Source organism: Metopolophium dirhodum, chromosome 6 (assembly GCF_019925205.1).
Source record: "Metopolophium dirhodum isolate CAU chromosome 6, ASM1992520v1, whole genome shotgun sequence".
NCBI classification, from domain to species: Eukaryota; Metazoa; Arthropoda; class Insecta; order Hemiptera; family Aphididae; genus Metopolophium; species Metopolophium dirhodum.
Genome location: NC_083565.1, coordinates 1,437,899 through 1,453,198, shown reverse-complemented (window position 1 = coordinate 1,453,198; position 15,300 = coordinate 1,437,899). Strand labels below are relative to the sequence as shown.

Sequence of the window (15,300 nt, the reverse complement as noted above, 5' to 3'; positions counted from 1 at the left end):
CCTCTGGCGGCGCGGCGGACGCCCGGCTGCTTCGGTCCGAGAGCGACGACGACACGACGACGGAGGCTAGCGGTACCGGCGCGGACATCGACGCCGTCCCGACGGTACCAATGACGACTGCTGCAGTGCTGCACGAAGACGACTCGTGGCGGCGGCAACGGAGACCACAGAGCTCACGGGGGGGAGTGACAGATGACTATAATTACAGGGTGGCCAGGAACACGGACGTCAGCAGCGCCGGGCTTGAGGAAACGAAACGTTTCAGAGTTTGGCGGTGCGCCAGGGCGAAAACCACGGAGAGTATCAGGACAGCGGCGCGTTGCGATGCTGTCTGCAGATTCTCTCCCTTTTTCGTCCAGTGCAGTGGTCTGATCCTGTCGGTCGATATTGTAGTCTTTGTCGCTCGCTCCGAGCTTTGGTCACCGTCGTCACCGGCACAATAATCGTCTTCTGCGCCTGCAGTACCGTCAAGCGCACTACATCGCGCACTAGCCGCTCGTCGCTAATTGTCGTCATCGCTCTCGCAGCCGTCGTGGCCGGGCTTCGCCCGCTTCTATGGTCGTCTTCGCGTCCAGAGTAAACGAGTCCGCGACTCTCGTCCGCCCCGCAGGACCGGCCGTGAGAACAGTGTAGAGGTGACCAGTGGCCATCATTATCTGCATCACCACCCACTCGCCATCACGTACCCTCCCCCACATCACCTCGTCTTGTCCGATGCCTTTTTTTTCTTTAAAGTAATTATATTTATTGTTGTTTACAACTTAAGTTGTATTGTATCTCATTTTTTTGGCATAATTATTATCAAAATTGTTTAAAAAATGTTCATCAAATTATGATCTAATATAAAATTATTCTGTTTAACACAGTAAAATATTGTTTTTTGTTTTTCGCATTAAAGAGTACGATTTTATTTATTTCAACATAATAATGGCCCCACTGAACATGATTATGTTCACGTGCTCTCTGCACCACTGGGGCCCATTAAAAACATTAACAAACAATTTTTTTTTTTACGTATACAAAATCTCAATAAAATAATATGTTGAAGGTTTTAGCCACGTGCAAGTATATTATGTTTAACCGGTGTGGTGACATTTTTTCTGCCCCAAAATGTGAGAACAGACAGAAAAGGGAATTAAAAAAACACGCACACATCATTTTAAAATCAATACATTCGTAGCTCGGCTCAGAATCTAAAATAATAATAATTATAACTATTGTTCTATGAACCCCACATTCGTCATTGTGTTTACGTACAAGTAAGTATAGGTATGCGATCCATAAGAGTCTGACTGTCACGCTGTCACTTGTGTATTTGTGTCGATGAAGACGATAAAATTTAACATTTAAAGAAATAAAATTGTAATTAAAAAAAAATAAATATTTCTATACGCAATACGCTAATAAAGTATTTTTTGTTGAAACGAATAGTATTAAATAATAATAAAAAAAAATCCGTATACAGCTAAAACCGTATACAAATAAAAAGCGGGTAAGTGGATGTCGCTCTGCTGTACAGTAGGTTACAAGTGAGTCAGTGTATAATGGATTGTATTAAACTTGAATTCAATGATATAATATCATTGTATAAGAAAAACGATTCTGAGCGGAGACGGTTTATCAGTCTGGATTTTTTTAATTTTTATTATTTATTATAGCCTTTAAGTTAAATTAATATAGGGTGCTATATGTTGAAATCGAAGCACTCCTTCTGGTAGAAATTTTGTATACAGGGTATAACAAATAAAATAAATAAACACCATTGTAAAACCACTAGCTTCCTCGCTCCGCTCAGAATCTAAAATCAGAAAAATAAAATTATTAAAGCATAGATAATTAAGTGAACAATTCAAATCAGCTTTCAAAATTTACAACAGACCATTGTATTGGGCGCAGTGATTAAAGTCGTGAGCTATGTTTTCGACCAAAAATGAATCACGCTCCAGCCCCCTTAAAATCAAATTGATTGTAGTTCAGAATTATTACACCATAGTACCATACAGTAGCTATACCTTTAATCAAACGTTACCGTACTATGCTAGAAATTCTAAAAATTCGAATGAGTAATTTCTTAGTTATTAAAATGTTTGTATTAAGATTTAAGGATATAGTCCTTAAAAATGGTTTAGGTACATGAATATAAAATAGACGTAAAACCGGGGCGCCCGCAGAAAATCAGCTCAGTGGGTGCTAAATTAAATTTATGTTATACATACATAGGTAGTCACATATTTACATTATTATACATTAATTTTTTTGTTCATTAAAAAAATCACAGTGGGTGCAATGGCACCCACTGGCCCCTCTCTGCGGGCGCCCATGCCGTAAAACTATATCTAGTGTTTTACAATTTTCAAATCACCATAGCCCTCATATGGCCATATCCTATGAACCTATTACCATGGACCTTTTATCCTTAGAACACATAGTCAAATATTTTAGAAAAATTATTCACCGTACCTATAATTTATTTATAGTTGAAAATAAGGGATATTCTCATTTTAAAAACAGAAGTTTTATATTTCCATAGGACACTCTTTAAGTAATACAAAAATTCTCAACAATTTGAAAATATGGTCTTTAAGTATACATATTTAAATATTCCAAAAATCAGATTTTGAATAATTGCCTTCTTTGAAGAACAAAAAGGAAAAAATCTTACTTGGTGAATCATCCTGTATAACGTATATAGACTTTTTGTCCTAAATAATTAACCAATAACAAATAAGAAAATGTACAAGATAATAACTATGTGTTATGAAGAAGAGGAAGATGGTTCTACATTGGTAATCCGCAATCTGGTATAATTCTTGATCGCTTCATTTATCATTACGTATAATATATATGTAGTCGTATTCGTTAAAATATTTTGAACTCCCGCTCTTTTTTAGTTTTGGTAACCACTGTATAACATTGTAGTACGCTATCGATTCGTTGGTCACACTGCAAGTCAAACATTTTAACATTCGTGTAATTTCCTCTGATGATTATTTAGTAATATTTACCATCACAAAATCGCCAACTAAATTATTAAAGTGTGTTAACACGTTAAATTCCCATTATTATCGTTGTTACTTGTTTCTACCTTGTTGTACTCGTCAGTACAAACTACAAATTCAAAATCCTCACTTAATTAACACCATCAATTTAATTCACCTACTAAGGCTGTATCCGGTACATATCTGTTAATTATTTTTTGTCCATTTGAAATACTAATCTAGAGCTCTGGTACGGCGTCCCGTCAACTATGTCCGCGCACGACCAAATGAGAGCCATGTTGGACCAGCTCATGGGCACTGGCAGAAACGGTAACTTCTAAACGTCAAATCATTGTTATTATATTATTTGAATCTTTCTATTCTTAATATTAATGATTACAGGGGAAACAAGTAGATACCAAGTGCAGTTCAATGATCCAAAAGTCTGTAAAAGTTTCTTATTGTATTGCTGTCCTCATGACATATTGGCATCTACCGTAAGTATAGACCTACTATTATAAATTCTACCAATTCGAATTAAACAATTGATATTTTTGAGCTGTTAATATTGTTTTCTCCAATTTTAAATAAAAATATAAATATTACCTATCAGGATATATGAAATGCATTTTGTAATACAGAAGAAGCGTAACAAAAGTCCATTTTGGTCAAAAATAAATTGTAATATTAATATGATATTTATAAGGGTATTCAAACATTAGTCTAAAACAGTTTAAATTAAAAAACATGATCTTAGGTACCTACATTGTACATACGTTTAAAAATTGCACCGATAACAATAATTTGTTTTCATAGCAATATTTTTTTCTCTCAATAAAATTGTTACTCATAGTAACTTACGATAGTTAAACCTTTGCGGTACAGTATTTGTTGATACACAAACAATATTTTATTACAATTACGTGATTATTATATTGTTATTTCTGGTAAAAGGAAATTTTTTTTCATTTTTATTTAGTGTATACTATGTGCAGTATTGTAACTTTCAATTATAATTACTTTTCGTCAATGATTTCATAATAATATTTTTTTTTAAATAAGGTATTGTATTTATATTTAAATGTTACATGTGTAATATTATATACATAGATAAAATATCCTAAAATCATCTTATGTACCTACAGTACTCTAATTAAATCTTATGCCAAATTTCTATATAAAAACATAAATAAATGACACATTTAATACGTAATAAATACACGTTTGTAAAATAAAAACTAATTATTGCATGTCTGTCCAGTTATTTTATTATTATTATTGTTATTTTGTAATGTATTATTGTTAATTAGGGATGGTAAATTTGCTCATATCCACAAAACTATATCCAGTTTCAATATATTTTTATTAAATTAATCATTCTAGTTATTACTTTTTACTAGTATTAACTTAATAATAATAAAATTAAATGCTACATATTTTTTATAAAATGTTATTTTAAGCTGATAATTTTATTGAATATGCATAATTTTTTAGGAACGTACATAAATATTTTTGTTAGTATTGATCAGTCTGAAGACTAAACATTTTTGTTCTATCTTTTCTTTTAAAGTTTTTTTTATTAAACATTTTATAAACTAAAAAAAAATGGTTGCTATCTTATTATGTTACTTAAATAATATTGTGATATTCTATGAAACATATTTGTTTCTTTAAATACTTTGATTCTAGGATAAAACATAATATTTTCTTTTAATTACCATTGAAACTTATCTATGCTGAAATATCTAAGCATGAGTTTGAACTAAGTAAATCTTATCTAAATCATCTTCTATAGTTTAACCTTATTAACTTTGTTTACATTTTTAGTAATATTCATAATGTGTCTATCTATATCTTTAGTTTGTTACAAATATCATATTTATATATTTTTGCATATAGTACTAATGTTAAATGATAAAATTACTAACTATGCAATCCAAACAATCTTATTTAACCAAGCATATTGATAATGTATTGTGTTTTAGTTTATACTTGTCAGGTTTAATTTAAAAAAAAACAATGTATTAGGTTCCTAATGAATTAATAAATCATGATTTTGTGTCTTAAATTAAATATAAAATATTATTAAAATAAATATAATGCTTATGTAAAATCGGCATGTTGTTAAATAAATTGGTTTAGGTACACTTAAAACAATTTTCATTATTTGTTTCTCGGATTTAATTTGATAGGTAATTTGTAATATTATTATTCACTACCCTTTATCAGATTAAACATATTGGTAACAGCCAATTTTATTAATATTTATTTTATTCAACATAAATAATACATAACTAACAAGTAGGTAGTATTATCAAAGTCTTGAAAAAATCATCATATTTTTGTGAGTATTTCTATCTATGTTGGTTAATTTGTATTATATTCATTAGCTTATAATTAACATGTGCTTTTACGTAAAAGCTTATAGTATTTATTATATAAAAATAATTAAGTTTGTCATAATAAATTAACGCAATACTTCCAGAAAAACGTGAGTAAACAATTATTGGGTTTTAATTATGTTTACTTTTTCTTCATTAGGGAGAAAAAAACATATAAAGATTGTTTAAATATTCATACAGTTATATTATATAGAATATTGCTGACTAAAATCTATCATTTCTAATTTTCCTCAATAATATATTAATATTATGTACATTTAGGGGTTTTAAGTTTATAAAAAATTACCGTTGAGTTAATTGAATATTAATTTTTAGACATAATTAAGGACAAAAATGTTTAATTTATTTCTTTATTTTATGGGATACAAGATATTATTAGTTTATATTTTCTTGTTAATAATCCAATAAAGAACCGAATAAACTCAAACTCAAACTATTTATAATGGCTAAGGATATTATTATTATGTATCAATGGTACTAATTTCTAAGTTAATATATAGGTTATACTAATCAAAACATATTTTAAAATGTTAAAATTAGACTTAAACAACATATTTGATTTATATTCTCTATGAGAATTTTTTATTTTTAGTTGTTAAATTAAAATTAATTAAATGTAATAATTAGGAAGCAGATACGTCATATCCTAAAACTAAGTTTTTAATATTTTATATGAAATGATAAACAAAGCGCGGATTTGTATGCAAGTGCATATTTTTACTTTGATTAATTAAATGATATATATGCTAAGTATGCACAAAACTTGGCATGCAAATTTAAAATATGAAGCTTTTTAGTGCAAACTTTGGATATTTAAGGTTTTTATTTTACGATTTTAACTGCATTTTTTATAATTTAGTGAAATTAAAGGTGTTTTCTATACATTTTCAAAGAATTTTATAATAAATTGATATAGACTAATGCGGATTTCCTGGATACGTCCAGCAGTTACCATATCTTAAATGGTCTTTAGCTATCAGTACATACTAAGATAAGAAAATATCAATTCAGATCTTGGACCATTGATATTATATTTATTATTAAAATATGTTTATGAAGAAATACATTTTTTTTATATAATTTTCGCGTGCATATTATCATTTATTTAAGCATTTATAATTTTATGAATCCATGCTCTAATCCTAATGATAAATCTTAAAATCTTAGCTAAAAGTTAATTATAGTTTTAAAATTCATTTTTTCGAAGTCTATTAACTCAAGCTGAAAATTCTGATACTTGTGTTATGACATAAATAAAATGTTTTTACTATATTTCTAAAAATAGTTATTTTATTTTGTTTATGGATAGACATTTTTTTGACAATAAATCGAAAAAGAATTTTATCATTAATTTTGTAAATGTAATTGTATATCCATTATTGCAATTTTATTATGACTATTAAATTTACTCAAATACTGTCAGGTATGTTCGAGTATTAAACTAGAATTTAAAATAAAAATTGTATTTAAAAAAAATATATATTGCAGAAGTACTTACATACTTAAATAATTTTTAGTTGCATATTTTATATTTTATAGTTCAACAAATCTGCTTCCTAGTACCAAATAAACAATAAATAAAAATACCAAACTATTTTTTCTTCATAAATATAATATATTTACCAGTAAAATATTTAAATTTCTATTAGACATTCTATAATATATTACATAGATTTATTTCAACAGTAATTTTGCATTTGTAAAAAATATAAAAAATAAACTTATGGAATCCATTACCTTAATGTAATTTTTTTTTTACAATTAGTTGTAGGGTAAATTTTCTTTGACTTCTATATTGTTCACTACTCTTAAAAAGAACTTATCTACAAAGCCTACCATGATATCAACAAATCTTTTGTGAGTAGTTAATAATTATCTCTAAGTTACAAATCGGTATTATCTACCAAAATTATTCTGAAAATGTAGTTTCATCGAAGACAGTACGTACATCAACTCAGTTAATTACGTCTATTTGAATGCGAATGTTTTACTCTTAATCCTGATTATTGTCACCCTCTCTAGGAATAGTCAAAAACGAATTGTGTTTTGATTCGTTTCAAGACAATGATACAAAGATGGGGAAGATGCTCGCCATCAATGCTTCAATGTCGGTGAGCAAATTGTAAATGGTCGTCTGTCTGTAAGTCAAACAATTTTGAGACAACGACAGAGCTATCTGTTACAATACATAAATTATATTTTGTTGCTTAATGTTATGTTATATTATTTGTATTTATTTAACATAATTCATTCAGGCCATGTATCTTCTAAGAGTGAGCAAGTGTAAGTTTTGAGGTTGTTAAGTACTCGATACGTAAGTCATTAATTGATATAATGCTATTTTCCCTATATTGTGTATATTTTCGTGTTTCCAGGTCAACCTGATATTATTCCATGTAAATCCTTAATTTCCGTTTTAGTTAGTTTGATGTATTATATTATTAAACTTTTATATTATTTCAGCGCATGGACATTGGTGAGTGTCCAAAAATACATGATAATGCATTAAGAGCAGATTTTGAAAAAGCTCAACAAAAGTTTGATCACTATTATGATGTTGATGTAAGTTGATGAAATAATTGATAATTTTTAAATAAACGTATATTAATTAAGAATAACCAATCATCTATTATTTTTCTCTAGGCTACTGAACATTTACAAGCATTTATTAGTGATTGTGACCGGAGGACTGAAGCAGCTCGAAAACGACTATTAGAAACTCAGGAAGAACTTACTGCTGAAGTTGCTGAAAAAGCCAATGCTGTTCATGAGTTAGCTGAGAAGATAGGTCAAACATTGGCCAAAGCTGAAGAATTGGGTGCCCAAGGTTTAGTGGATGATAGTCTCAAGTTGATGGGAGAAGTATGTTGAATATTACATATTTTTTTATATAAAATATTTATACATATTTATTTGATAAAAGATTGAAGATCTGCGTAAAAAAAAATCAGAAGCAGAAGATACTTATAGAAATTCTATGCCTGTAAGCAGTTATCAACAGCAAAAATTAAGGGTGTGTGATGTATGTTCAGCTTATTTAGGTATTCATGATAATGATCGAAGATTAGCTGACCATTTTGGAGGAAAATTACATTTAGGATTTATTAAAATAAGAGAAAAATTATCAGAACTTGAAGTAAGACTAGTTATTAACAATTCAAAAAATTCAAACAAAAAAAATTATTTAATTCTGTATTATAGAAAAATTATGAAGAAAGACATGAAGCTCGGCGTAAATTTGATGAGCAAGAGCGTTATAAACGAGATGATAAAAGAAGTCACCGGTCTAGAAGTGGAGATCGAAATGAACGTCACCGACGGTCTAGGTAATTTTTTTTTATATTATGAAATTATGTATAATGTATGTTTTGTGTTTACGCATCAACAGGTCACGTAGCCGCCACAGTAGACATCGTTCACGTAGTCGTAGTCGCAGTCGAACCCACAAACATGACAGAAGAGATAGAGATAGACGTCGCTACTAATAATAAATGAAACTGTTTCATTTCAATGATACATAAATATTTTTTTTATAACATTAATTTTGACTATTTTAATAATAAGATGAAAATAAAACCAGTTATATTAATTTATATTTAAAGTAGAAGAAATTTAAAACATTAATGCCGCTTCATTAAAAAATTATTATGTCTTTAGAAATTACATTTTTCTATCTACAATTTAATCTGTTTTCAGAAACAATGTAATCACAATTATTATTTATATAATTTATAACTAGTATTAGCTTGCAATTTGAAAACAATAAAAAAATATTTATATTTGAATAATGATTTATTATTTGATCTATTACATACACTTAGAAACTTATGAATGTAATTGAATATGAATACAATTATGTACGATGAGGTATAAAAAAAATTACAATAAAAAATTTATTTTCCTTTCACGAAAATACAATAGAAAATTTTTAAGTGATGTTAAAATAATAAAATCTAATTATATTGTTCGATTAAAATCCCACGGTCCCCAAATATAATAAGTAAACATAACTTTTTGAAAAACTTATTAGAGACCTGAGTAGATAGAAAGAATTTGATCGAATTAAAACTTTGGCACCATAATCAGACGTAGTCTAAATAAAATAGTATTTATACATACATATATAAATATTCATAAATAACCATGAAATGTTCAATTATTGAAAATTACAAAAATAATAATAGTAATAATACGAATAAAAATTGAATTGACTTATTAAATTAAAATTATCTCTATATCTAAGAAAAATATGAATGAAAATAATCTTATTAAAGCATTTGTTTATGTAATTGAATTGTTACAAATTTATGATTTTAATTTATAACTGATATTTCAAATTCCCTGTAAATTAGTTATCCTTCCAGTCTTTTTTAATCTCGAATACCCATTCCCATTTTAAATGTTCCTTTTTGTCATCATCCGTAAACAAAGAATGAACCGTGTATGAACCACGTGCCATCATGCCACTCGGAGCATCTTCAGCTGGTGTTGTATAACTCTGTATCTCCATCTTTGGTGGATACGATCCAACCATGTGAGTCATTTTGTCCACTAAAAAAAAATTACCATATTACAAATTGCATGAATTAATATTGAAAATATTGATTAGTTTACCTCAAACTATTTTGCAGCAAAACAAATAAAAATTAACCATAAATAAATACTATATTTTTAAATAATGAATTTCTCAGCAGAATTCATCACAATAAATACATATTATAATAGTTTCCCAATAATAAGATGCGACTTTTAGTAATTAAAGAATAAATGGAACTTGTTAGTTTCTGACTCACTGTGGCTACCTATGATTTAAAATGAACTATATTCCAAATTTTCTATTCAATGTTTACTATACAGATCTGAGATTAACAATACAACAAAAAAGATGTTGTGACAAACGAGAACATGATATTTTACATAATACTCAAGTTTATAAGTTTATAAGTGGATCCAATCATGAAGCAAAATTGTACTTTGGTCAACAATTATTTTAAAACTCTGGGTACAGTCAAACCTAATGGTGAACAAACCATTTTGTTGAACCTATAAGGCTAGAACTACGGTACTCATACTCAGAATGTAGAACGGATATCAGTATCCACTAAATTTTGGAACAAAAACAAAGGGGTATTGATTATTTTTCAATCAGATAATCAGTACAACTCGTTAGTACCGAATTAACTAACTAAGAAATATAAATAAATTTACAATTTAATACATTAATAACTGATCAATAATTTAAAATATTGATTATGGTTCTGTATGCTTGTAATCTTAATAAATAACAATAAAAATAATAAAACTGATGTGTTAAAATAATAATTTTGATACTTACATAAATATAAAATAACTATAAATTATAAAAAATAAAATACAGAGTTGCTTAAATTTTTTCTAAGCTCTGGGTCATGATTATGATTTAAAAAATACATTTTTTTACCATCTATGACATGTTTAAATGACCTCTAATTTTTTTTTATAAAAGACATTGCTAAATTAATTTTTGTTGTTACTATTAAAAAATATATGTATAATAGTTATAACCCCCTTTCAAATGACTAATGTGCTGATTTCAAAAAAGAATAATAATATAATAAATAAGAAACATTTAAAATTAAAACAAAATTGAGAATATTTTTTTATACATTCAAAATATTTCAAATGTATGATAATTAATAAAACTTAGGGATATATCTATATTGTGCAAGATCCAACACCTACACGATATAAAAATAATTTTAGTGAAATAAAATGAAATAAAAAAATGATGTAATATTACTATATTAATTTAAGATAGGTACATTTAAAGCAATATCATAATACATTTTGATAGTTTATTAGAATATTATAATTAAACAATATTAAAATAATTAGATAATATATGTCATGTACTTCAGTAGTGTTGGCATATCTAAACTGCTAGTTATAATATTGATAATTATTAAGACATGGACTGAATTCATGGATTTTCATAACAAATGCAATTTGATTATTTTTTACTAACTACATCAATGATAAGTTTTTTTTAACATTTATTTAATCAGATATTTTATAGTCCTTTAAATTCTATTTGTATACTCTTAATTATTCGGATACATTTTACAATGCACAATAGGTATTTAAATTAAAAATGTAAAAAAATTATATATTTTTAATTAACAATGAGTCATTATATAATTATTTAAAATGAACATTTTAACATACATTCATAAACTATGAATTCAAATTATCAATTTTTGGAATATCAAAGAGATTACCCAATGGTGGCATGTAGTTAACATGCGGCCTGTGCATGACTTATTTGTCCCGCAATGAAGACATTTTTTTATTCTAATGGTGCATTAAATGAGGTTTTTAATAATTTTGCCTTAACTTTCTTGGAAAAAACATAAGCATACAATCCGAAATCTTCCTGGATTTCTAAAGTGCCTCTCCAAAAATATTTATTGGTGATTCGTGGTATTTTAAGTACTATTATATTAAGTCTATTTAAAAATATTACCTGGTACACCAAGACGATAAGTCTTTTGAACATATTTGAGACCATGAACAATTTCTCGTTGTACTATAAAATCTATTCTAATCTTATATGATATTCCTTCTTTTATTATGAACACCTAAAATGTAATTATATATTTAATATGCTACAAAAAGGGTTTAAAATTTAAAACAAAAAGGATTTAAAATTAAAAACAAAATATTAACCTGTTTTTTTAAATTTGTCAGATCTCCTGACAAATCAAGTTCCATGTCTGGTCTATCAGTAACACATAATGCTAATTTCTTGACAATCACTTTATTTGGATTATCTTCATCTAGAAAAAAATAATATAATTCATTTAGAATATTCAAATCTATTAACCCTTCATTAGTTGCTCGAGTTACACGATAATATAATATGTATCCCAGAATTTTGTAAATTAAATGGTAAATTCTATAATACAACTATTAAATAATAGGATTACTGCAACCTATCATGTAATAAATAACCACACAACTAGCACAGGGTTAGATTGGTATTAAATACAAGTTAAATAACTGCTATTACTCTAGTCATTTAAAATGTAAATATAAATTGTATTATAAAAACTGTTGGAGTAATTAAATTAAACTGAACCTATTTACGACATTCTTATAATTCAAATTTAAGCTAGGGAGTTTTAAATTCAAATTATCTTATAGGTGTCTTATTCTTAAGTAATTAAACTGATTATTATGAAAAAATATTGGAGAAAAAAAAATATTTTATAATAAGTTAACATTTTTCAAACTATAGTAAGTTTAACGATTAATATAATTTAGTAAAAAAATATATTTAATATTGTAGGTACCTATTGAAGTTTCCAATATAGATTGCAATAAGGTCCAATAAGTATAAGGTATTTGTCAATAATTTAATTTATTTTAAAGAAAACATAGACATTGAAATATGTATAAACTTATTTTTAAATGGAATAACCTAGATTACAAAAAGCTATTCAAATATGAACGGCTATAAAAGTAATCATAGCAAAATAGTATTACTGTATATTTTTTTTAAAAACTTTCAATATAAAATGTGTAATAATGCATTATCAATTACCTAGACACAATCATAGGCGCAACTAAGGTTAAAATTCGTACAGCCCACCTAACAAAACTATTTATTTAAAATAACCCACAGGGGGTTATATACTTATATCTAAATAAAGAAGGGATATTTTTGAGGTGCTAAATCTTAGGTCAGGGGGGCTAAGCCCCACAGCCTCCCCCCTAGTTGCGCCACTGGGCACAATGCACTTCCCAATAATTTTGGTTAATTATAATTACCAAAAATTATTTTCCCACTGTTAGCATCACCCAGTAATTTTTCCTTGTATTTTTGCAAGCTCGCGTCTTCTTTGTCAGCATTTAGGAGCTCTTCAATAGTTTTTTCCGGCGGCGGCTTGTAGTTGGAATCGATTTCGTCGTCATCGTGAATCGCCAACTTATCCACGCTGTCTTTGATCACGTCCCCGTCGGACATTCCTGAACAAAAATTGTATGTTAAGGTTAGTGTTACGCCCCGTGAATTGATTCATCTGTGTAATGTTCGTTAAATGAAATCACAAAGAATAAAATGTACCCACCTAATTATTTCCGAATACAAATTGAAAAACGATTGGGTTACAAAAATGAAATCACGTCACCGAATTCTATTGTTTGTCGACAGAACACAGAAATATCGCACAATAACTAAGACTAATAGGTTTTGGCAACCGTAAGGAAAATTATTATTATTATTATTATTATTATTATTTATTTTATTTTTTTTTCAGTAACTCTAAATACCTTAATATTACTTCGGCAATAATAATAATAATAATAATGAATAATACGACTATTATACGATTAGTACTATAATACGAGTCGATGAGTGGTCTAGTGATCACGGTCTTAGATTACTGGTGGTGATAATAGGTTATGGGTACGATTGTACGAATACTACGAATGGCCTAATGCACGATGTAGAGAAGATCTTCTTCATGATCTTCTTAATGGAATCGGATCATTATTCACTATATTCTATGCTAAATTCATTAGGCACTACCAATTATACCTTCCAAAAAATAGTTGTTGTTCTGAAGTCAATTTGTTCAAATTTAATTAATATTAAAATGTACATTTGTCCTAAGAAATATATATTCCAACGACCAATTGTTCCACAATCTACGAATCCACTTGCGACTAGCCCTTCCAAATTTTTTTTTTATTATTAATATATTATAATAAATTATTATGTGACTAATTATTTTAATTTTTGTTTTATGTTATTGATAACTAATGATTACCATAATGTATCCAACATTCCAACCACCCCACCCCCAAAAAAAAAATGTCCACCATGGCGCCTATAGGCATCATGAAACCGCGGCGGCGTAGGCCATTGGGAATAAAGTTATCTTGCATAGTACTCATAGTAGACTTAATTCTAATGATCGATAATTCGAGAAGTATAAATATTGCCTAGTTTACAATATTATTAGAAATTATAAGTACCTAGATATGTTATACAAATGTGTGTACATTTTTATAATTTACAGTTTGTTTTGTAGATTCGCTGTTTTGATGAAATCGATGGTGGCTACAAGTGAGGATATGTTGTGTGCTCTTGTCCAAGAGATTCTGATAGATGTTCTAAATTAGGTGTATGTACAACATTCCGTCATTATGTGTTTAATCGAGAGAAGGGTGCCGCATGATGAACATATTGGGGGAGGGGGGGGGGGTCATTTTTACGAATTAGGTGGCCGTGAGCGATTTGCGTGTGGGTTATCCTTGTTAGAGTCAAACTTCGAACTTTCTAGAAAGGTCTGTGGAAAATGGCCATAAGTATGAATACGTCTTTTTAATTTCATGAAGTTTCGTGCAAAAAGATTTCCAGTTAAACTTCAAATTTTTTTTGTTCAAGGCACATTGTTCCAAACTATTTATTCTAATGTTAGTTTATTTTATATTGCATTGATTGTAGTTTGTACCAAATGGAAAATATGTAATAATAATACCGAGGACCGTCTGTCGGCCTATATTAATAATATTTTTCAAGAAAAATAGAAAAAATAAATTACTAAAATCATTTTTTTCCGTTTAAATATCTAATTTTGTCCAAAATTAAACTCAAAATATCTATTAAAAAAAAATTATGTTTTTATAATTTTTGGTAATTTATTTATTTATTTACATAATATTACGATTTAATGTATTTTGATATTGCTATTATATATATTATTTATCTGTATTTTTGCATCTAGCTCTAAACTTATATTTTTCATATTTCAATAAAGACAAAAACAAAAAAATAATTACTAAAAATTTTGTTTTAAAATGTTACTTCATCATGAGTACATGCCTCATCTAAACGCGTTGTCGGGTTGTCCATTGGTTGTGCATTGAGTATTGAC

The 15,300-nt window shown here is 27.9% G+C and overlaps 2 protein-coding genes across 5 annotated transcripts; one reads left to right on the top strand and one right to left on the bottom strand.

Annotated features, from left to right (window-relative positions):
* Nucleotides 1–3,002: 3,002 nt before the first annotated feature.
* Nucleotides 3,003–9,168, top strand: LOC132946303 (putative RNA-binding protein Luc7-like 1). Of its 4 annotated transcripts, none has more exons than XM_061016223.1 (8): nt 3,276–3,308; nt 3,381–3,475; nt 7,403–7,491; nt 7,844–7,942; nt 8,024–8,242; nt 8,304–8,516; nt 8,582–8,706; nt 8,769–9,168. In XM_061016223.1, exons 3-8 carry the CDS (start codon nt 7,456–7,458, stop codon nt 8,863–8,865), a joined length of 789 nt encoding a protein of 262 aa, XP_060872206.1. In that variant the 5' UTR covers nt 3,276–3,308; nt 3,381–3,475; nt 7,403–7,455; the 3' UTR covers nt 8,866–9,168. The 4 variants fall into 4 exon arrangements, with proteins under 4 accessions (XP_060872205.1, XP_060872206.1, XP_060872208.1 ...); XM_061016225.1 differs by having other exon boundaries at nt 3,277–3,308; nt 7,403–7,520; XM_061016222.1 differs by lacking the exon at nt 7,403–7,491 and having other exon boundaries at nt 3,003–3,308.
* On the bottom strand, nt 9,152–13,765 carry LOC132946304 (rho GDP-dissociation inhibitor 1). Its single transcript, XM_061016226.1, has 5 exons — nt 13,489–13,765; nt 13,190–13,387; nt 12,086–12,195; nt 11,883–11,997; nt 9,152–9,931 (listed from the first exon to the last, which is right to left on the bottom strand). The coding sequence occupies exons 2-5, from the start codon at nt 13,383–13,385 to the stop codon at nt 9,729–9,731; spliced, it is 624 nt and encodes a 207-aa protein (XP_060872209.1). The 5' UTR covers nt 13,386–13,387; nt 13,489–13,765; the 3' UTR covers nt 9,152–9,728.
* Nucleotides 13,766–15,300: the final 1,535 nt, after the last annotated feature.